Source organism: Taudactylus pleione, unplaced genomic scaffold (assembly GCF_031769625.1).
Source record: "Taudactylus pleione unplaced genomic scaffold, aTauple2 ptg000006l, whole genome shotgun sequence".
In the NCBI taxonomy this organism is placed as follows: domain Eukaryota; kingdom Metazoa; phylum Chordata; class Amphibia; order Anura; family Myobatrachidae; genus Taudactylus; species Taudactylus pleione.
The window spans coordinates 25,350,514-25,375,993 of NW_028284409.1; the positions used below are offsets into that span (position 1 = coordinate 25,350,514).

Sequence of the window (25,480 nt, forward strand, 5' to 3'; positions counted from 1 at the left end):
ATTTGTTCTGGGTCGCGGATATCGAAACAATACTTCTAAGATCCTGGCCCTTACTCATTATTTCTCCACAATGAAGGTCCCAGTGATTTTGTTGTCCACGGATGCCGAGAAGGCGTGTTGCGACATTTGTGACTGGGTCCTGTCTTCTTTCAACGTATCCTTTCCTTCTACTGTTCCCCATCAGCCAAGATTAGAGTTAATGGTTCCCTCTCCAGATCCTTCGCTATTCATAATGGTACTCGGCGGTGCTGTTAACCTTGATCTTTATTCTTTGTATGGAGGCCTTGGCGCAGTCTATTAGACTAAACCCTAACATTTCTATGTCCTACAAGATCAGGAATATACTGTGTATTGGCCCTCTTCGCTGATGATTTATTGGCCACTATTACTTATCTGATCACTTGCCTACCTAATCTCCTGGAAGAGTTTAGGCTAGTTAGTGCCCTTTCTAACTTCAAGGTTATTATACCAAATTGAATGCCCTAAGTAATACAGCACTGCCTCAAATGTAAGCAGGACTTAAATCTGCTTTTCCTTTGCCTGGCATGCTTCTCAATTGAAATACCTTGGAGTTATTTACCTCAGGGAGAATATTGGTGATACAGGTACGCCACTTCCTCCACTCTCTTGGTTCCTCTAGCACCCTACATGCGGCTCTAAAGCCTTTTGAACTCTTATGTGCTGGACCCTCGGCCCCTTCTCATACTTTTTCGGATACAGGCCTGCCGTACCAGCTACCTCCACCGGGTCCCGCTACCACTAATGCCCGCACCTCTGCTGGGTCCCCGCCGCATACTCATATCTGCCTGACTGACAGGGGCGTCCTTTCATGTGAGCTGAAAGCACGTCCCTGTCAATGAGACATTTGTATAGGTGCTGCTTTCCCCTCTATTTTCAATGGGCTTTTATACTTTGAGTCCCCCAGCCAAAGCATTACCCCTGACCACTAGTTAGGGATCACTGGGGAGCTGTGGACCTTCTCAATAAAGGGGACCCCCTCTCCTGGGCAACCCAGGCCTAGGCTTATAGCCTGGGGCTATCCCCGGTACCCCTGGAGCGGCGGATGCTGGCTGGTGTGATTATGTAAAGTGTGGTTTGATTGAAAGAAAGAGTTTAAAATATTATCTTTTGTAGTGGAACTACAGGTCCCAGAAAACCTCCGCATGCTGGTGCTTGGAGAACCACAAGTACTTGCATGCGGGACATTACGGGCCCGCTAGTCCCTGTAGTTCCACAGCAAAAGAAATACCTAAAAAAAACACAGAACTCACACACCATACATGAACACACACGTGCACACTCATACTCACTATCTCACAGGTTCTCAAACTCGGTCTTCGGGACACCAAACAGTGCATGTTTTTCAGGTCTCCTCACAGAATCACAAGTGAAATAATTAGATCCACCTGTGAATCTTTTAAAATGTTTCAGCGAGTAATACACCTGTGCACCTGCTGGGTAACCTGGAAAAGGTGAACTGTGTGGGGTCCTGAGGACCAAGTTTGAGAACCGCTGCACTATCTCACATACTCGTCCAACGGTATGTATCCCTGAAGCTCATCATGTCCCCTTCTCCAGTAGGAATCCATAGGTACCAAAATAGGTAACAAAAATTCAATACTCACCTCCTCCTATGCGTGGATCACGCCCTCCTCGTTCCAAAGTAGGCATCCATAGGGCTTGGCAAAACAACAAACCGAAAATACATCGACCAGCGGACATTAGTACTGTCCTCTAAGGACAGTACTACCCGAATGATGGCTCCACCACCGGATTTCACTATAGAAATCCCGGTGCTGAATGCTCATTGGCTAAGAGAGGAGAGCCTTCAGCCTCTCAGCCAATGAGCGGATCCCTCCATTGAAGTCAACGGTGAGAACCGGGAAAGTAACCTTAAGTTACCTTTGCGGTTCTCACCATTGAAGTCAATGGTGGGAACCAAAAGGCTGCCGAGTTGGACCGATGGTGTATGTGTCCGAAAACATGTTACCGTCCGAGTTTCAGGTGTTCTCGACCAATTTTTCCTTTTCAAATGGAGCAAAGTCGGCAGAGTTTAGCCTTTAGTAAATTCCGAATATGCAGTACTTGGCTGATATTGCCTCATTCAATGTCATTCGAGCTTAGTAAATCTACCCCTAAATCTAATTACTAACTCGCCAGAACTCACAAATTGCGTGATATTACATTTGGCCCATCACTTCATTTTTATTTTAGTATCTTATTAAATAGTGTTAAAATGCATATAAAATTTTAATTAATTGAAATGTATTAAAATCCCTAAAGCTTCGGACACCCAGACATTCAAGTACAGTTACCATACTGCCACTTCTAATTTCTCACATTGACCACTGTAGGAGAGAGGAAGATAGATAATTATACATAAAATTGGCTATTTCAGCTGTTGTTAAATTGCAGCTCTAGTTGGAATGTTAAAAGTTGGCAATCATGCACTGCATATTTACATTGTTTATACATTCTGTAAATAGCAGTACAAGTTTGTTTGGCGGAAGTGCATAGTTATTTTGATAGACTCAGGTTTCTTGATCATCAATCTCAATGCTCCGTCTAAGTCCTCTCAAAATGCCTGAGACTGTCTAAAGCTGGGTACACACTGGAGGCATGTCAGGCCGATATGCCGTTTTGTAACGACATATCGCTTATATCACTCAGTATATACACATGTATGCGCGCTACCGTGGTCGCTAGCGACTGTCGCCAGGTTTGATGTGCTACACATCAAACCTAGCGATATTGCTAGAGGCCAATGAATTGTTAATGAATGACATAACAGTGATCGTTACGTCATTCATTAAATTCATCCAGTGTAGACGCACAATCACTGTTGACGGGCATTCATTCCGATGTTGGAGCGAATGCCCATCGCTCCAGTGTGTACCCAACTTAAGATTGTAAGATTGTTCCTAGGCAGATAAGATACAGAGTTATTGCAAATAAGCAATGGAACAATTTCAAAGCAGATTATGGGGTCTAGTTACTAAGCAGTGTTAGGAGACAGAGTGAAAAGTGATAAGAAAGTGATATGGTGCCAGCCAATCAGCTCCTAACTGTTATCTCACAGGCTGTGTTTTAAAAATGACAGTTGGGAACCGATTTGCTGGCACCTTATCACTTTTCACTCTGTCTCCTATTGCTTAGTAACTAGACCCCTTTCTAATACTGGGCATACACTATACAATTATCTGGGCTATCCGTCTTATATTAACGGATCGCCAGATACGTTGGGCATGCTGGATAGTCCAACATGTCCATCGATATTTTGTTAAGTTAAGTCGGCCGCATTGGACAGTGTATGCACCACCAGTGCGGTCCCGTCTCCTGAACCAGTCTGCTGGCTGGAGCTCTCCAGCCTGCTCCCGGAAAGCTGTTCTACAATGTCGGTAAGTATGCGATGTATGCCGGTGATATCTGCTGGGTGTCAGGCTGCCAGATAAAATGTCTGTCAGTCCGACAGGCATTTATCTGCCAGTGTATGCCCAGCATAAGGATGAAAATTTTACATCATGTACAAAATCATTTGTATTGAGATACATTATCATAAAGCTTTCATTTTCGAAATCCAATGGCAAAGAGATGTGGTGCACGGGTATATTATGCAGTCATCGTCTTCATGCAAATGGGAACACCTGAAGACTGTGGAAAATATGAATGTACACCGATTGCATGTGCAAATACTGGATGATGACAGTCCCCAGCACCTGATTGGTGCTTTGTTTGTCATTCAGACATAAATTATGCTTTTGTGAATGATTTTAAGCATTTTTTGTTGGCATCTAAGAAATGTGATGTTGTTTCTGCTGTTAGTGATGCTTAATAACAAATACCTTTGTTGAACATATACAGTACAGTTATCCAACAAGACTGCAAGTGTGACATTAATGTCTATGAAATGTGCCAGGCGTAAACCAGGCACATTTGTACTGTTGTCAACTAGTTCTGTATATGGATGGTATTTTTTTTACATTTGCTTTTATATAGAGTAATTGTACACCCATTTTGGAACCACATTATTTAGTGTAATGTACTGTAATCTTATGTATTATATCCAGCAAAAACACAGACAAAAACAAAGACATATATTTAAAAACAGTATAAACATAAAATATAGATGATAGAATACATAGTTAAATAACATAATATTGTTTGCATTTGTTGATTATCACAGCAAATTGTGTTTTTGGAAGAGCACGCTTTAGTGAGCAAGATTGAGCCCTGAGTGTATTGGAGCTCCAAAGAAGTACAGTCATTTTGGGATATTTTACAGTATGATTCTTGGTATACAGTAATTGTCCCTTTACATATGCGTTACATATTAGTCTCTTCTTCTATATAATAATATCAACTGCTGATAGTAATGACAGTTAGTATGAATGCTAAAGGCGCATATCAACTACACGAGTGTAGAATGACTGTACGATTACAACATCATAATCGTTCAATCATTCATCATACTGTGCAGTGGATAATGTGCCCACACTGAACGATATGTCATTTAGTGCGGGCATCCTCCCTCAACCCCGAACATGCACAAGCTGACGATCTTGTCAGGTTGGCTTGCATGTTCAGGCAATGACAGATGCCGACAACGACTAGCAGGAGCACACATCGCTGGTTGTTGCCAGCATAATTACTGCACGGTTAATGAATTAACGATAACGATGTTATTGTTCAATCGTTCATTTTAATCATGTAGTGGATATGCGCCTTAACCAGTGTCAATGATGATACTTCCAGAGAATATTGACATAACACACATTTAGTTACCAAATACTTCTGTTATTTCCCATACTTAATGAAAAATATAGAAATGGGAGCGCTTAGACACGGCTTCTTATTTAAAATATATGTTTACTTAATAAAATCTACATATAAATACATTCAACACATGGACAACCAATGAAAAAGTGCAGTTTTGCAAATATGTCAGTTTATCTACCAGATAATATTGCACATAGTCACCAGAATATACTACAACATGAACAATCTCAACTAAATCAATTACGGATTTAAGCACTTATATGGTTAGAAGCTTGATGTATCAGTGTTAGTATTTTCATGCATGCATAGATGGATGATTAGTATTGAACCAGCTGGTGGTTAGTTTTAAAGTCATGCACTCCAATAAGATGATGCCTGATGCACAGAACGTAAGTACTGTATAAACCACAATATAGTTAGGAATAGTTTTTATTATCTCTACCTTTACTCAGGGAGGATAGTATTCGTGGTCTGAAGAAATACTACTCTCTACCCTCGTGACATGGAGGCATTGAGTCAGCTTCCAAAAGCTGACATCCAACAGCGCTGTGTGCTGTAATTATATTGCTGATGGTAAGTACCCGCCGATGGGCAGCACCGAGTCCCAGCGCAGGGGGACCTCAGCTCCCGATACACGGCCTGTCCAAAAGGCCCGGGTGGAGATGGTTTGGTATATGTCCGCTGTGTAGTGTGCGCTGGCGCGTACTGGAGTCGAAATTGCAACTTTTGGATTTCGCGTTCCACCTGTGTTCCAGTGACGACAGACCTTCTAACGCGTTTCTCAGCCCACAAATATGGCGGTTCCTTCAGAGGAATGATCTATAGCTAACTGAGTCCTGTGTTATACATCTCACCAAGGTCACTAATAGGTTGATGAGTTAACCCATTAGTTGGTTCTCAGCTGTGACTACTTCAGTAACAGATACGCTGAACACATATTTAAAATCGGTATCAAACTTATACCATAAATATCATTAAATGATCAGTATATTTAATATATCAAATTACAATAAAAAATCTATATACATACAGATTACATATACAATTACAATTGTAATACTGAGGTGGTTATTATACACAATTAAATGTACATAGGCATATAGACTTGTAAATCCTTTTGCCGTTAGCAGACTAGATTTAAATTCCTTATCTTAATCTGGGAATTTTAATACCTTTACCTAAGGATTCTATAGCTCTCAATATCCCTGACTTTACTCAGAACACATACTATACAATCACATCCAGCACAAAATTATCTAATACCAGTCTATCCATTAAAGGGTCCCTTAATGTATATCAAACTAACTAAATCCACACATAGGTTGGATTTATGAAGAGATAAATCCAACATTATTGGTAAATTGTCCTATAACATTAGACACAATTAAATATACATAAATATACAGTCCCCCACCCCCCCGTCCCCTACTTACCTGATTCCACGCGGCCGTCGTCCGGGCTGATGCTCCCGCTGCCGTACTGACTGGATCTAACTTGATGCAGCAGTCGCTGCCGCGCAGGCTCCTCACGTCGCGGGTGACATCATGACGTCACCCCGCAGTGCATCACTGGGAACGCTGGCTCTGAAGCGATCGGAGGCTTCCTTATCCTCCGATCACTTCAGAGGCCAGCGTTCACTGGCCCTGTACTGAAACGCCACCTCCTCCTTCCCTGTCCTGGTAGGAGCAGGGCTCTGGACATGGTGCTGCTGCTGCTGGCACCGGCCGGTGAGAGGAGACACAGCAGCAGCACGTCCAGAGCCCTGCTCCTACCAGGACAGGGAAGGAGGAGGTGGCGTTAAAATGCAAACTCTCTCCAGGGCCGGATTCCGGGGGGGGCCCGTGGCCGGGCCCTAGGCATCCGCCTAGGATGCATAGCGGTAAATCCGGCCCTGCTGATCGGAGGGGTAATCAAAGCTAGATGTTAAGTTCAATAGTTTCAGTCAAACCTTTAGGTTCAAGACTCCTAAGCCTGAAAGTTCAGTAGGCTTCTCTCCTACATAGGGTGTTGAACCTATCTCCCCCTCTGTTTGTGGCCTTAACTTCTTCAATAGCCTTTACCTTAACATTGAGAACAGTACCCTTATCACATTCTATCATGTGTATTTAATGTACTGTACGTATCGTCCGGCCCACATATTGGCGACTGCATCCACATTCAAGAAGGTACACAACATAACAGGAATTGCAATTGAGAAAACCCTTTATCTGAAAGATTTCACCCATCGCTGTAGATGTGAAATTGATGTTTCTTTTCTCTACATGTTTACAGGTAGGTTTTCCTTACCACACGTGAAAAAACCATTGGGTTTATCTGATAACCAACTCAATTTGCTCATTCCATTTATTAAGCTAGAATCGATCTTTCTTATACTATGTTCCGACCTATCTTGAATCAAACAAATTTTCCTCTTATACATACTAGGTGCCAATTTTTGTTTGAGGTTGGGGCCCAATACTGAGTCTGCATTTAGAATAGGGGTATTTTTCCGTATTATTTGTTTAATGGCTGTTGCATTAGTATTGAATTGGGTAATAAAAGTACATTCCCCTTTTTGTTTCCTCCTTATTTGTTCCCTTCGGAACAGTATGTCTCTCACACTTCAACAAGTCATTCCTATCTATCCCATACTTACTCATCACATGCCACAGACTCTCCTGAAAACCACCCAATAACATCACAATGGGATCGGTATGATTTACCGCATGGCCGTCGGTTCAAATCCCGACAGTGACAGCCCGACAGAGGTGGAAATCCTGATCGTCTATTAAGGTAAGTATGCTAACCTAATTACCCCCCCCTAGCCCTCCCTTAGGGTTGCCTAACCCTAACCTCCAACCCAAGTGCCTAACCCTAATCCCCCCTCTACGTGCCTAAACCTAAGTCCCCCCCCCGGGGGTGCCTAACCAACACCCCCCCTTCTCCTAGCCTAACCCTAACCTCCCAGGGGGGTGCCTAACCCTAAGTCCCCCCCGGGAGCCCTAAACCTAGCCTTCCTCCCTCCAGTGGAATCAAGCTCGGGTGTTCCCGTCTGACTCGGATTCCACCTGACTGACTCGGAGGCCGAACGTCACCTGGCCGACGTCGAGTTCTCATGAGACTTGGGTGACATTCGGCCTCGATAAAAGGCGCAGCACCCGGGACTCGGTGCCATTTCAAGCTTCACGCTGCGAGAGCTGAGCTCTGCAAGTTATTTAGTTAGGACTTTGGAGGGAGGGAGTCGAGACTGGTGGGTGCTGATCAGAGGCACACACAGCACGCTGAGGTATGCTGCGCTTACTCTGCTGTATTAGCCTGGCCCTGTACTATTCAGAGGACTCAGTGGACATTTTTTTTTGTGCTGTACTCTAATGTGTATAGAAGCACCGTGACTAATTGGGCCTTAGCCCACTGTATACAAGCAGTGTGACTTCTTTGGCATAAGCCCTCCGTGTATACAAGCTCCATGATTGCTTGGGTATTAGCCCACTGTATACAAACAAGCACTGTGACTTCTTGTGCATAAGCCCTCTGTGTATAAATTTTAAATAAAGTAAAAGCACTGTGACTTCTTGGGCATAAGCCCTCTGTGAATAAAAGTACCGTGACTAATTGGGCCTTATCCCACTGAATACAAGCACTGTGACTTCTTGGGCATAAGCCCTCTGTGTATAAAAGCTGCATGACTAATTGGGCCTTAGCCAACTGTATACAAGCACTGTGACTTCTTGGGCATAAGCCCTCTGTGTATAAAAGCACCGTGACTCCTTGGGCCATAGCCCTTTGTGTATACAAGCACCGTAACTCCTTTTACCTTAGCCCACTGTGTATACAAGCACCGTAACTCCTTGGGACTTAGCACACTTTGCATACAGGCACCGTAACTCCTAGGGCAGTAGCCCTCTGTGTATAAGCACCGTGAATAATTGGGCAGTAGCCCTCTGTGTATACAAGCACCGTTACTTCTTGGGCAGTAGCCCTCTGTGTATAAAAGAATTGTGACTCCTTGGGCAGTAGCCCTTTGTGTATAAAAGCACTGTGACTCCTTGGGCCTTAGCCCTCTGTGTATACAAGCACCGTGACTCCTTGGGCCTTAGTACTTGTGTGTTATGGACACACAGAGGGCTGTGACTAAGTAGTGAGTGGCAGTGAGTGGCAATGTTTCATAGATGTGCTTTAAACTGCGGTATCTGTGCCGCTGCTCTGTCGCTTAGTAACCAGCCAGCTCACTGCAGCCTTTGGCCAATAATGGTGAAAATAATATTGTGAGCTGTGAGGTGGTCTAAATTGACGGTAAATGACTGGAAATTAATGCTATTGGGGTTAATAATACCATAGGAACAAAAAAAGCCCACATTTTGTGATTTTAGCTTTTTTTTGTAAATTTTTGTAAAAAAAAAAAATCCAAATCCAAAACCAGTCACGGCAGGTTTGGCAAATCCAAATCCAAAGCTGGATGATGAATCAGAACCAAATACAAATCCAGCAAAAATGGTCCGGTGCACATCCCTAGTAATCTTAGGAAAACCTATATAATAAAGTCAAGTGCTAATAAAAATTATCATTACATTGTTTGGAACACACACCTCCGCTTCCCACCTAAAAAATACAAAATAATTCCATGAGCCCTTCGTCAGGTTTAAAAAAAGATAAACAATCCAGCAACATGCATGTTTCAGTCAGTGTCTGGTCGCGCAATTACATCTGGAAGAAATGTAGATAGATCCACGAAGCAAAAGATACTCAGTTCAAAAAAAAAAGAGAGAGGGGACTGAAGAGCAAGAAACAGAAGAACAGCAGAGAAATAGAGGCGCAGACAGTGGGGCAGGAAGGTGGGGGGAGCAACACATAGGAGGGGTGAATAGATAGAGGAAGCAAGAAAGAGCCAGGGGAGTGGGATACATAGAAACAGAATAGAAAAAGGGGAGAGAAAGAGGGGATGGGTGTCAGTGGGAGAAAGAAATAGAGGAGTGGGGAAAGAGATGTAATAAGATTGTAAGGAGTAAATTTACTAAGATTCGAGTTTAGTCGAGATTGCAATCTCGGGTGAGTTTAGGCATGTTTTTCGTCTCGCAAATTTACTAAAGACAAACTCGTGTGAGTTTGGGAGAGTTTTCAAACTCGGGTGAGATTGCAGACTCGAATCAACTCACCATAGGCCAAACTCTGAAGTACTTTTCATGCAAAAGATGCAACTCGGGAATTTACCAAGAATCAAGATTACAATCTCAGATGAGAATGTAGCAAACTCGCAGAGAAATTGAAGTTTCAAATAGACCACCTCCTGAGCTGCGAGTTTTGCAGAAACATATGCATATCAGTGTGATTTGTGTATTTCTACATGTGTACCTAGTCTAAAGTTTTTTGTTTTTTTTAAATGACTTAGGGTCCCCCACCCCCCCTCGAAAGCATAACCAGCCCCGGACTTGTCAGCCAGTCCTGGTTCCAAAAATTACGGAGAACAAAATGAGTAGGGTTTCCCCGTAATTTAGGAACCAGCACCTGGCTGCAGGGCCAGTGCTGGTTTTAAATATGGTAGGAAAAAATTGCGTAGGGGTCCCCCTATATTTAAAACCTTCAGCGGACCCAAACCTGACCGGGGTGTAATGCCACAGCCAGGGGTCTCAGGGGAGGTGGGGACCCCCCAAAAAAGGGGTCACCCCTCTCCTGAAACTTCAGGCTTGGACTGAAGCCCGGGGCTCTTTCCCGCTCCCCTGAAACGGTGGGTACGGTGGTAATAAAGTGTTAAATAGTAGTAAACTATTGTATTTTACAGTGGATCTACAGGTGCCAGCATGCCTGCACTTTGGCACTTGTGGAACTACAAGTGCCAGCAGGTGGCTGGCACCTATACCTCCACTGTAAAATAAATAGTTAAAGACACAACACACACACCGTAGATATTATAAATTTATTACACACCTACCTCAATCACACATACTCACTTGGTGCCAGGATATTCACGTCCACTTGTGCCATGTAGAAATCCGTTTGGAGTACCTGAAAAAAAGATCCTATACTCACCTCCATCCTCGCGCTGGTCTCCGTAGTATCCAGGGAGGTCTTTGCAAAAAAACAAACCGGCACCCGTTCCATATACTTACCATTAGCGGTGTATGTGTGTGACCACATACACCGCTAACCGTCTCCCGACTGATCAGTGAGAACTGTCAGGAGCCTCCAGCCAATCATACATAAATGCAGTCACACACATATACACATACTGTACATACATACATACATACTCAGAAAGGGTTACTTCAAAACATGCTGGGCGTATTCTGTAGTAAAAAAAAAATCATAGTAATTTGTTAAAAAATCCAACAATGCAGATAAGGACGATTACACTGGCCACATTGACATAGACATAGTTGCCGACTTTCTGGCTGCCCCCTCCGGAAGGCATACATGGGCTGTGTGGCGACATGATGGCGTCATCATAGCCCCACTATTGAATGCTGAAATTATCGGCATTGTAAAACAGGAGGGGGGACAACGATGACGCGATTCAGTGTGAATCGCGTCATTGCCTTTCTCCGGAATGCCCACTTTCACTAGGTAAGTAGAGGGAAGTGCGGGAAGGTGGGGTGGGTATTGGTGGCCATTCTGTGAGACTTGCCCTCTCTTGCGGGCAGCCAGGAGTGCCATCCGATTTTTTTGGAGCCTCCCGGCCATTCCGAGAGAGTAAGGTATGGATATAGAATTGGCTAGTCAGTATGTATACTGTTAGCTTACAACTATTACTATTTTAAATTAAATGTATGCTGCTAGTATCCACTGCTCCCCACCTTGGTTATCAGGAGGTTTGCAGCTGGCAGCTGCTGAGAAAATGTTTGCAAAGCTTTTGTATACACAGAGATATTGGGTGCCTGGTCCCAGCATTTGCGTAATGTGCTATCTTACTCTACAGCCCTGTGCACATTTGACGACCAATTTGAATAATATGAACAATAACGATATCTTTCAACGAGATAGCGCTGAAATCATCCAGTGTGTATGCACTTACCGACGAACGATGCGCGCTCGCATGGGTCGGCAACAATATGTATTGAGATGCCCACCGGGTCCATCTCAAATCCAAGCAAGTGCATACATATATGCTGTGGTGGTCGCAGATCTTTCGATAATTGACCATTTAAGTAACCCTATATTTGCGCAGAATCGCCGCCGGAACGGAGACACTTGCACCAAGTCTTCTGTGTATGGGATCACAGGAGTATACTGAGACACGCCCCAAATATTGCCATGACAAGCTTGTGTTTTAACCGCCCCAAAACGGTCCCTAATTGTCAATCAGTTTGCAAATAAATACTCACCGGGAGCGCCATCACTAAGGTACCTTGGCATGTGCGCAGTGAGACTGCGACATGCGCAGTCGGACGAAAATTGCTCAACTGTGTAAATATCGGCATAGCCTTCACATCTGAATCAGGCCCCGTGTCCTATGGTTCTGACATTACAAGCCTGAAGCTCATGTTACAGTAGTATGGAGTATTTTTTATTTGAAAACGCTTTCTATAAGTGCACATAAGATCTTATACCACAAAAACCACCAGTGAACATTGTACACATCTGCTCCAGATTCTCCTCCTAGCTTGTCACCACTTCTTAGGCATAGACTTTTGAGGATTTTAAGGCCAACTTTTAATTTTTATATTAGAATAACTTAAACTCAAAAAAGATCATAACATTCTTAAAAGAAAATTATTTTTGTAACAAATGGTCTCTCATTTACGATTTTACAAGTTAATTATAGAAATAATTGAAAATTATGTGCTGTGCTGTGCTGTGGGAGCCAGTCAATGTTTTAGTGTGTTATTTTTTCATGCACTGTCTTTGTGCAAACATTTTTATTGGGCTAACATAGCATAGGAACCAGTGTAAATATGTAGTTTATAGAGGCAGTACAGTTTACATGATTTGATTTTCATTTTAATTGGGATGCATTTTTTAAGGAATTTACAGTATATTTATAATTATTGTAATGGTAAGGAGGTTAGCATATCATAGAGGGCACAGGTTACTGAACTGCTCAACTTTTATTGTAATTATTAGGTATTTGGGGGATATTCTTAATGGTTAAAACGCCAGTGAAAAATAACTGGTAAATGGTAAGTAGAATACTCCACTTCTAAAAACCTGCACTTCAGTAAATATACCCCCTAGCCTCAATACGCCATGCGGCGTGAGATGCATGGCAAGAGTGAGCTGACCAGGCCCCATGTGACTTGGCTTTTCCCCAGCATCTTTTTAACCCAAATATGCAACACTTGTATATCTGTGTGCAACTGTATCTGTATACGAACCACAACTTGTGCTGATGACTCATCTCAGATAAGTGCTTGATTTTAGAGCGGGTATGGCCAGTCCATGAAGAGGGCAGAATTAGTACTTATCCAACTTTAATATGTTACATACAAAGTGTATTGTGTGTCATAATTCCAGCATATACAGGACCAGCAATCACAGTACCCATTAGATGTGGGCATCATTCCAGAGCATTGGAGCAAGTCCGGGAGTCTGAGGGAGCGGCAGAAGAACCTAGCACTGCCCTGGACATACATATGTACTGGATAGTGTATTATTATACAGTATTAATAATGAACCCTATTGATGGTCTATAGCAGTGCACCCCTAACAGTGCATGTTTTCCACATGTCCTAGTTGTGCACAGGTATAGTTATTACTAGCTGACACATTTTAAAAGATCCACAGTTGGTGCTAATCATTTCATTTGTGATACTGAGAAGAACATGCAGCACTAGTAATATTCTATTATATTACTATTTCTATTGTGGTCATGGTGTGTGCTGGGGAGGGGGGTTTCCAGGCAGACAGAAACCCCCCTCTGCGTTTGCCTATGCAGATGTACAGTACAGGTAGTAGACTTAAGCCGCTGCCGGGTACACACGGAACGATATGCTCCATGAGCGATATCATTCAGTGTTATAACTCCAGACATTGAGCATACACACTGAATGATATCGTTAACGATATCGTTCAGTGATGTCACTGGCTGCATTCCCGAACTTGCAGGATCTGAAGATATCGTCAGATTGGCCTGCAAGTACGGCCGATGAAAGATAGCGTTAAGGATCCGCAGAAGCGCACATCGTTATCGATGTCTTGCATACAAACGGAATAATATTGAACGGTATGAACGATAATCATATTGTTATCCTTCAGTTTATCATTCCCCGTTTCCTCTCTGTAATGCTGAGAATCCTGGTATTATATCCCCATCTTGCCCACTTTACTAGGAGTCTCCCGCACCTTCTGGGAGAGTAGGTAAGTATGCTTTAGAATGTTTACATACTGTATGAGAGGAGTGCAACATGAACCATACAAGAAAGCTATATGACTGAGTGTTCACATGAAGGATGAATGGCTGCAAGAAAAGTGATATCTGAGAAGCGAGGCAGAGGGCCTGATTCAGGATGGTTCGCAAGGCTGCATTGGCATGCATCCCGCTCGCTGTGACAATATGCTAATGAATGCAATCGCACGGCAACCGCAGCACTATACCAAGACGCCCATTACTGTATAAAGCTTCCCCACTTCTCATGACATGCATCCGCAAGTCAGCAAAAACATCATTACCATCGAGTAACATTGGAACCATCCGCACAGTTGTGGTTGACCCGACCCTACCGCAGAAACTGCTAAACTTCCTGTCACCATCTAGACTTCTGCCAGCGTATGCTATCACAGGGGCTTAATTATGCATACCCCTGTAACGGTGTTTAAACGCCCAGACACGCCTGTGTTTCTCTAACCACCCCCGTCACCACCCTCAAACGGTCACTTCCTGTCAATCACTGAGTGAAGACTCTGCGTGCTCACTTCGGTCGCTTCCTGATCGCTGTGGTCGGTTCGCGTTCGTGCACTGCATCGCATGCGGAGAATGCAAATATCGGCTGGCTGCGTGCAAACGCAGCTTGCGAACCAACCTGAATCAGGTCCAGAGTCAGTCTCTGATTAGCCATTAGACTGATCAGGCTGCAGTCTGGGGCACCAGGACTTGGGTAGGCACCATGCAGATGCAATCTGGGAATAGAAAGCTTAATTGAAGGAGCTTACAAGTTATCCAGCTATCTCAAGGTGGTGTTGAGTGGAAAAGTTCTTAAAGTCTATACCAATGGCTGTGCTGATATGAAACATGGAGCTTACTGCTGGAACCTTTATGTACACTGTGCTACAGTGCATCTGGGCAACCTGAAGAGCTGCATGTGATTATCTTTAGAGTCTTCTTCACAATCCCCAGTCTACTTTACGCTCCACAAACATCATTAGATTTATATTTGCCAAGGTATAACATGTCAGTTGTATATCCTTTGTTACCTGCACATGTACAGTATGAATGACAATTTTTTTTTTAGCACATAACACACTATACTGAGTGTCTAGCAGCATTACAAGGTATGATACACGTTTTTAGCCCTAGGGCAACTGGAACCTGGGCAGAGTAATTTAATAGTCTCTTTGCTGTTTCCTTCCCCGATTGGTAATGTTAGAAAACGTCTTTGCTCTTCCCATAAATATATACATTATTAAGCTTTGTAGATGAAGCTGTGACTGTTACATGAGCCTTGCACAACTTCTGAGCCTTTTTTATTTTATTTTACCGAGAGTGAGGGTATAGATTGAGGCTTTAAGTGTCAGGATACCTGGGGATAGATCCATAAAGGCTCTTTAGGCTCAAATTTTAGAAAACATATTGACTGGGTGGTTGAAATAGATACAAGCGGTATGGGATATGGAGGTTATTCCACACAGGTGTCCTTAACCAGGCTTGCAGGTTTAATAGTAACAGCAGTAACAGATTCACTTTGGTAATGCAGGACAAACAGTGGTGGTGATAGATAGCAGTAATAGGTCTCACCCTAAAATGAGCTAAGCACTCCTCTCCAGCACCCCCTTCCCCTCACAATGGGCTGTCTCCAGTCACATAATACAAATTACACTTTACTCAGATATTTTGGCAAAGTACATCTGTAACCAGTCCACAGTTTCTCATAAATACACTTAGTAGTTGTGACGTCTGGGCCTGATTCAGAGCCGGACGCTATTTGCGGACGGTCGTTCCAAAAAAAGGGGCCGGCTATTTAAATTGTGCGCTTGCTCATTGCAGTTTGTTGACGCCTCTATGTCTGAGCGAGCGAACGAAAAATGCGCTCGCTATTTTGTAAAGACACCCCTTTGCCGTTCGCATCACACATCAACTCCGGTATTTATTTGATTAATCGGGTACATCGAAAGGCATCTGAACTGCTCGCAGTGCTTGTGGTAGGTTTTTCCTACCGCAATTACTGCGAGCAGTTCAGGCTAAAAGACAACCAAGTGACGTGATCGATGACGCTCCTTTACTAATTATGCACTCTCATTAAATGCCCTTTTTACCGTTAGGCACGCCTGCGTTCGGATCTCCACTCCCCCGTTTTCAAGCACCTTCCCCTGTTACCAACCACAAACGGTACATTCTGTCAATCAAATTAGCAGCCCCTCGCTGTTTTGCGAGCGCTCGATTGCTGACCGCAATGACTGGTTTACGCATGCGCATTAAGACCCATACGCATGCGCAGTTGTGCGAACATCGCTCATAGTGAACGAGCGGCCGCTTACGAGCGGCTCTGAATCAGGCCCTCAGTCCCTTTGCTAACATAATTAGCAGCATTATCTTCACTTACTACAAACAGGGCCGGATTGAGTGCCACATGGGCCTGGAGCCAAAAATGACCAAGGGCCTATTATGAGAAGCAGAGGAGGTGTGACCAGTGCTGTATAGGTGTGGCTAGTGCTATGTGGGCGTGTACACCCCTATACCCAATGTTTCCCTAAATATGTAAAAGAAAAAAATGCTTAATTTTGTGAGGTAAATAGAAATACAATTTTACTACTTATGATTTATGGCTGACCGTGTGGAGAGCAGATGGCCAGTCAAAATCATGTTGTCATGACAATGGGCCTATTTTTATGTGGAGGCCTGGAGCTGTAGCTCCATCCGCCCCATTGTTAATCTGGCCCTGAAAAGGGTTCAACTTCCTTGAAACTAGAACTTTACAGTGTATAGGAATTCTGAACTGAAGTCTTTCTGTGATGCCGACTGGAGATCAGATGAGGATGACCATCGATCTTACACAGGATACCTGTTTGTACTGGCAGATGCAGCCATCAGCTGGGTGAGCAAAAATGCAACCCACTGTTGGCCTATCCTTCACTAAGGCGGATTACATGGTGCTTACAGAAACTGCCAAGGAAGCCATATACTTAAAAGAGGCTTTGGGGTAAATTTACTAAAGAGAGAGTTTTTAGAAGTGGAGATGTTGCCCATAGCAACCAATCAGATTCTAGCTATTATCTTGTAGAAGGTGCTAGTTAAATGTAGAATCTGATTGGTTGCTATGGGCAACATCTCCACTTCTAAATACTCTGTTTAGTAATTATATACCTCTTTATGTGAATTAAGCCTTCTGAGTCAGGATGAGACTATCAGCATAGATTGTGACAACAGGGGTGCAGTTGACTTGTCCTACAGCACCAAGCACCATATACGGTCCAAGCACATTTCAATTAGACACTTCATCCTTGAGCTAGTGGAAATAAAGTCTATAATACACTTTGTCCCTTTTGATATTTTAGGATTCTTTTAACTGCAGTCCAGTGTTGTTTCCCATGATTAATGGCAAACAGGCTCAATCAGCTTATGTCATGTGCAATTGTCCATGTCCATGTCCAGTTCCAAATACTTGCATACATTAAACTTCCAACAGCACTCCCTGCCCAAGATTTTCGGCATTGTGAATCGAGGCGGGGCTACGATGACGCGATTCAGCAAGAATCGCGTCACCCGCCTCCCTGCTTATGGAGCGTACACACGGTCAGATTTGTCAGACTTGGCAGATTTGTCAGATGAACGATTGAACGATTAAACGATCTGAACGATTTGAACGATTTGACCAAAGTTTTGAACGATTTGAACGATTGAACGATTTTTGACTGCATTAAAATGAATGGAATCGTCCAAGTCTGACTGCAAACCCATCAGATGTCAGATATCGTTATCTGACAAACGGGAACGCGCATCGTTGATCGTCCATCGTTCAGGCATGTCAGATATGAACGATTTTCCTTCAGATATGAACGACTGAACGATTTTTAAATCGTTATCGTCCATATCTGAAGAAAAAATCTGATCGTGTGTATGCACCATTAGGGTTTTATATTGTAATCACGGGGTGGGGGAGGCTTGCCTGCCTCTCCGGGGGCCAGGAGCGGCACCCGATTTTCGGGAGGCTACTGGCTGAATCGGGAGGGCAGGCAAGTTTGCTGCAACCCCACCCTCTCATATCATGAACCAGAAATGTGGCTAGTGTTTGGGGTATGTGAGCTTACAGTACTGTGCGTGTGGTGATAGTCTATCCTGCACTGAAGCTACTGTAATACCAGTAATAAAGCTATTAAAAGGGAAATAATTCAATAGTGGCTACAGTAGGTAGACATCCCATAGCTAGAAAGCTGAGACCCATAACTCATGTTTTGTAACTACTTTTATACTAATCATGTCATAGTTCATAGAATTCTATTAGCTGAGCTTGTGTCCTGTTTGATGTCACTGGAATCGCTAGCCTGCAGGATAAATGGAAGTCCAAGTTCACAGGTTTTCAGCAAACGATCCATAGACCAAATGCTGCTGTTGCCTGTAAGTCATGCATGAGCAGCATTTGGTCTATGGGCATTAAGTGGAGGCCCTATTGTGGGTTCGCACTGATTTCACCTCTCCAAAGCAAGTATGGCATTGTTTGTGTAATATTACCAACCTGGACACAAATTCCTTGTCTGTAGGCAAAACATAAAATAGTGACATCACAAAATATTCCTGGTAAGAAAGGAATGATTGATGTAAGTAATCGGAGAGCAATTAATGATAAAGCTCCTCTGGATTGTCCGTATACCTGTAACATATACTTTTTTTTGCTAACACCATTCCAAAAGACAGGTGTTTACCTTAGAGGGAGGGGTAATTAGGACAAATGGTTAAGTCTCCCATATCCAAAATGCTTGGGACCAGGGGTATTTTAGATATCGTATTTTTCAGTACTTTGGAATAATTGTATACCATAATGAGATATCTTGGGGACACACAGAATGTATTTATATTTCATATACACCTTATACACAAAGCCTGAAGGCAATTTTATACAATATTTTTTATAATTTTGTGCATCAAACAAAGTTTATGTACATAGTGAAATCTTTGCTTTCTGATTTTTCAATCTCAGTCATGCTAAAAATATTCCATATTTCGGAATATTTGGATATGGGAGACTCAACCTGTGCCAGTTAAGCGTAAGAAAATACATTGCATTGCAGCATCACAGTGTTTGATTAAATATTCATTGAGGTTGTTTTAACAGAATATTATTATATAAAGTGGTCACCCCCCTGTTAAGTCCCAGGAACGCCATTCCAAAATCAGCCAACTACATGCATAGCAGCAATGCATGCAGTGAACATGCACATCTGAATCATGCCCATTGTGTTTTCATTTTTTATGAGCCCCTTTTATTTATTTGTTATTGTCAATTCTTGTGTAAAACACTCTATTGACTCTATAGCCTTTGGGGCTGATGTTTGCATAGTGTAAAGTATCGTGTTTTTTCATACTGCACATACTACAGAACTTAGTGCTCACAAAGAGATGCACAGCTATTTCGATTGCATCTACACTTATGACCAAAGAGGCATAACTGGGTTGTAAAGCATACTTGCCTACCCTCCCCGATTGGCCGGGATACTCCTGAAAATTGGGTGGCACTCCCGGTCACCCAAATAGGTGGACAAGTCTCTCGGGAGCTGGGCACTACCCGAGTAAAGTGGGTGGCACAGGCATGCGATGACGCGTTTCACATTGAGTCACATCATCGTGGCTCCACCCCCCGCTCCACAAAGCTGGTAATCTTGGCATTGCATAGCGGGGGGTGGGGCTACAATGACGTGTCATCATGCCCTGGACTTGCCATCTCCGCCTCCAGACCCCCTCGCAGTGCCGGCCTGGCTTCCTCCTCCCGAACGAGGCAGCCAAAAGGTGCGTTCAGGTACACAGGACACTGATAGTTTATATACTATACTTCTCTTTAATGGGCATATTTATTATGTAAGGATACTGCCTTTGAACCTCTATATACCCCTGCCTATACCTTCTAATATCCTACCTATAAACCTCTAAGGATGACGCTAATTTGCGTACGCAGTCATACAGTAAATAAAGACTCCAGACCTAGAACCTGTGGTTCCAAAGCACAAAGTATTATTCAAGTAAAAGTACAGCAGTTACACGCTATGATCCTCATATAATCTTAGCGCAAAGAGATTATACAGACCCAAGTACAATTATACATACGCAGCGCTCTCTGGTCCAGATGTTAGGCATCAGCAAGAAACCCCTCGTCAATCAGCATTCAGCACAAAGACTAGGAACCCAGGGTCAGAGCATATTTATACCCCCAGAAATAAACAACACAGTAGAGAAGTATGTTGCTAATACCATTGGTCGTAACGGAGAGGGTATATGTTACAAGGCATTTAACAGGTTGATTCAAATAGACACAACCCAGCCTCTAACAACTGGGGGTCTTTGGTTTCCTGCCTCATGCAAACATCCTAACAGTTGTTCATATTATGTACATTTTGTTGCTTGAAGTCTCTGCAGTCCATAAGTTGAGAATGCATGATGCGATCTCCACACCGATGGTACCGGAATACTGTTGAGAGAGTACGCATCAGTACAATTCCAAACATGGCTTACTTATCACGTATAAAACCTTAGTTACGAAATAACCTTTATTTCATAGCAATTATAGTAAATGTGCATACTTAAATCTTATACTTTAAAGCTTATTAAACCTATTATGTGAATATGTAATGTGTAAGTATGCGGGGTGTGATGTAAAGATGCTAGTTAACTTGGGGCAGATGCGTGCGCATGAAGCTAATAAACAGCGTTTTCATACAGGATCTTATGCATTCGCTAATATGCGATTAGTTACCAGCGCAATTGTGCGTATTAATGTGTGTATGAGAAATGGTGCACTTAAATCTCACTTAAACTAAGTGAACACCTAGCAGTGTGGAATGCTGAGCCTTATAGTTCCACACGACCCCCTCTCTCAGCAGCCCCCACCCTTCCCAGGGTCAAAAGTACAATCCTTTGTTCTCCCAGGTTCTTGTGTAAATGCAAATTAGCACAGCTACAAGACCCAAACCTCAGATAACACTCTTGGCTTTGAAGGTATTTTATTGCAGGAAACCTGCTAATGTAAGGTACTACAAACGACCCTCTTGCTGTATTCGAGCTGGGCCACCTGGAGTGAGAGCAGACGTTATGTCCCGGAAGCTTGTCTACACAAGCTAGTTGACACGTGGCCATTTGCTCTGTTTAGCTAATGCAATCCAATTTTTTGACATACTGTACAGCCATTTCTGAAATATATCCTTTAGGGGAATTATAATATAATATATAATTATTTACGAAATAATTATATATTAAATATTTATTAAATAATATAATATTATTTATCCAGAGCACCCAAACTACGTAAAGTCATGAAATGGGCTTTTGATGAATCGCCGTAACTTATGGCGATGGTCACAAATGCAATCACATGATGCTAATAGTAATATCGCCACATGTACTAAAGTGTGAGTTTATCTAAAATGGCACTTAGGCGGCCATTCGCAAAATGGCGTCTTGCAATCTCATCTCCAAGATGGCGTCTTGCGGCCAGTCGCAAGATGGTGTCGCTGCGATTCAATTTTAAACTGATCTTGTCTCAGCCAATAATCCAGCTTCGACATATGTATCAGGTCATAGACCTGATAATTAAAATTTCTTATCGACGCTATTTGCAGCAATAAAAAATTAAGATTTGCCTAAATGTATTAAAATACACCCACAGGGACAGGCACCCTGCGGTGTGTAACAAGTGAAGACTACCTCTTTGGGTGCCGAATACACCACAGGGCATGTTGGTCTGCAGACCACACATCCGTGAGTTGTGAGTGCCGGGGAGGGTTCCTATGGATGCCTCTCCTGGTACTTTTTGCGATTTGTAGCCCATAAGCGACAATGGCTAACACCATCTTTAGCTACTGGGGCCAAGCTCTGGAATGCATCGCATTACGGAGTTTGATATATTTGGCTAAGAAACTGCTCCATAGATACCTATGGGGGCTGCTTTTGCAAGAGAAAACAGGAGACTGCAGTGCGTTTCCCCATACATACAATACTGAATACTTTGTTGAATACTTATAATTTGTGGGTACCCACCAAAAACAAGTGTAATAGGGGGCTATCCCGCAAACAATAATTGATTATTAGGCCTCTAAATAATTTAACTAACAAGGTTTGCTGGATATCCAACAGAGGACCGGATTAAATGCTTGTGGGGTGACCGGGGCAACTAAGTTGTGTGGGTCCCTCCAATAAAATGGACAGCATGCCCCTCAATACCCCCTCTATGGTATACAGAGACCCCCCTCTCCCCAGTACTCACCTCCCGTGGTCAGCTCCACTTGAATGCTTCTAGCTCTGTGTCCTGCATGCACATTGCAAACAGTGCAAAGCAGCTCCTGAGTACTCTCATTGGTGACACGGATGTGATGTGTCACGTGACACTGATGAGAGGACTTGGGATCCGCTCTGCACTGTATGCAGCACTGACTGCATGCTGAATACAGAGCCGCGGCAGCCCCGTCTGGGAACAGGTGGGTACCTGTTCTCTGCAATTGCAGGGTCACTCTGACCCTGTGTGGAGGCCCCCACATAATCTGGCCCTGATCCAACATACTTAGGAAGCTAGCAAAACCAAATAATCCTGTTTAAGTAATTATTTATGTATTATTATAAGTTCAAAAATTCTTCACATAACTAGGAAATGTATCCAATATCTAACAGATGAGAACTATCACAACAAATATTTTCTTTTTCTCTTGTAACTCCTCGTTAGATAATGTTAGATCATCAGTAGCTAGAACAAACATAAAATAATGTATTTATTGTACCAAACTGTGGCATAATGTTTTATTAAGAGACACATTAAAATATAATTTCATGTCTGCCACATTTGAAGTTTGCAGTAAAAAGTGTATTTTAACTGTATGCAAAAGTCATTAAAAACAGCAAATAATATGTTTTCTTGACATTGCATAATAGTGCATTATAAATAAATGTTTCACTTTACAGAAATATTACAAGTCACAAGTCACCATATAAAGGCACAAGACCGCATTATTTTATACAGACAGGGACGGATTAGGATGGAAAACCGTCCCAGGAAATTTCTGAAGCAGCCCAAAATGGGAGAGTGGAGCCTGTGGGGAGGGCAGAGTTTGATGGCATATAAGGGGCATGTGAAAGAGTTTGATGACATATAAGGGCAAATGAAGGAGTCCTGTGGCATATAAGGGGCATCTGGATGGTCTCATGGCATATAAAAACATGTTAAAAAGGGATGGAGGGGGGCGCCAAGTTGAGACTTTGCCCTGGTGACAAAAGCATAGCTTCACCCCTGGATTTAGAGCCACTGATTGCAAAATAATACTAAGGAGGAGGATATATGGCACAGGTAAGCAATGCAAGAGTACATGAGGGAAGAGGCCCCCTCTTGTGAGAGCTTACAATCTATAAGGGAGGGGTTGTTGAGCAGAGGTTACACAAAATGACGAGAATTTGCCAAGCCAAAAATGGTGTGATAGGACAGTACTAAATTATAAAGTCAGAGATGGTGTAAGGCCTAAGCCTCCTCCAATGTGTGGAAAATGCACTGCTTTTTGGTCAACATTGTAATTACTCACACCTCCATTTAAATTACTCACAATGACTCTGACACTCAATGTTATTCTGGTACCCTCGCCCTCCATCTCATTTTAAATGTTAACAAAGATAAGTTCACTTCACTGTTATATTGCCTCCTGCTATAAGTAACATGCATAATGTTGATGTGAGAGGCAAAGTGTCAGTTCTCCTAACAATTCATGACCCCACGCGCTGTCATCTACCCCAATACATCAGCTCTCCAAACCAATACAGCATCATACTTATTATTATTAGTATTGACTACTTAACTTTAAACTCCGTCCTGTATGCTCTGCATCTTCTTTACAGTCCTGGTGACTGCTCCTTTCCAGCTCCTTTACACTGACATCTGCCAATGCCGCAGTGTCACAACACTCAAAGTTCTGGGAGGAGCTAGGTGCATCTCCAAAGTTGTCCATGATTGCTCGGGCTATGCTCCAATAGAAAGGGTTGGAGCCCACCCAAGCCCTGGCACCCTTGGCTGCAGTCTGATCTGCCTAATAGTTGATAAGTTCCTGATCATTCTCTTGACTTCGTCCTCTCCTCCATTAGCCTTATACACATAATGCCACATAGTAGTAGTTTCCCTTATACATATAATGTCCACAGTAGTAGTTCCCCTTATACACATAATGTCCACAGTAGTGCCCCTTATACACATAATGCCACACAATGCCCCTTTTACACATAATGCCCACAGTAGTAGTGCCCCTTACACATAATGTCCACAGTAGTAGTAGTACCCATTACACATAATGCTCACTGTAATAGTGCCCCTTATACACTTAGTGCCCTTACACATGCCACACAAACACACAGCACTGTACTTACTTGAAGCCCTACTCCTGCGCCCGCCACCATCTTACAGCGCCTCACACTCATCACTGTGGGAGGGTCGTCATGACGTCTCTCCCCCACACACTGCGGGAGCCGAAAGACAGGTCAGACAGGCTCTGCTATGTTGCTTTGTACCTGCTTTGCTTCCTTTTTCCCAGAATTCTGTGCAGTGTGCAAGGCCAGACACACTGAACTTGCACATAGATATTGTAAAGACAGCTGCACAGCAGCGCCACTGAAGTGAAGGGTAATGTTTGATCATCACTCTTAATTTTATCCTCTGTGCTCTACTCCTTGCCAGTCACTCTGTATTCCCCCAATCCTAATTTCTTTTACACTTGAGGGAGTGGAGGACTACCAATATGTATGCAAAACAGTCTAAGTATATAAAAAAGTTACCTCCTATGGGTCTGATTCATTACGGATTGCAATTGCAACAGCGTATGCATTGCAGAGGCGGCCATACCTGCATAAATATCGGTAACATCAACACATATCGGTGGCCATCTTTGCCCTTGTGTCAGGTCTGACCTAACGCAGTCTTGGGAGCTCTTCTGACATGCAGAGCTGCGCATGCAATTGCAGTGGCTAATTTATGCATGTAATGACGTTCATACGGACAGGCACATCTGCGTTTTTCAGACCACTTTTTGTTACCACCCCCATACGCAGACAACCTGTCAATCACTCTACGATGGATTCTTATATGTGTCTGTAATCGCAGTCCGATCACTGTGCAGGTACAGTGCGGCTTATCTGCATGCGCAATGACAAACAATCGATCTGCATATGTAACGCAATTGCATTATAATGATAAATATATATGTGTTGTAAATTAAATAGTTACAATAAAATGTAATAGCAAATCAATAGTTAAAAAATTATATTTACTTATCTGTTTTTTTTTTGTTTTCTTTAAAGGTAATTCAACTTTCTTGGATGACCATGGTCCTCCCATCCCTAAGGTAATTTTAATATATAATTTCATCTAATAAATTTAGCAGACTGAGAAAAAATATATAAATGTCCCCTACT

General features: G+C 42.9%; 1 protein-coding gene across 2 annotated transcripts in view; it reads left to right on the forward strand.

Annotated features, from left to right (window-relative positions):
* Positions 1–25,480, forward strand: part of UST (uronyl 2-sulfotransferase) — a 459,504-nt gene that overhangs the window by 205,510 nt on the left and 228,514 nt on the right. For both annotated transcript variants that reach the window (XM_088455738.1, XM_088455807.1), the window contains exon 2: positions 25,367–25,410. In XM_088455738.1, coding sequence (XP_088311864.1) covers positions 25,367–25,410 — 44 coding nt within the window. The remainder of the gene's footprint in view (positions 1–25,366; positions 25,411–25,480) is intronic.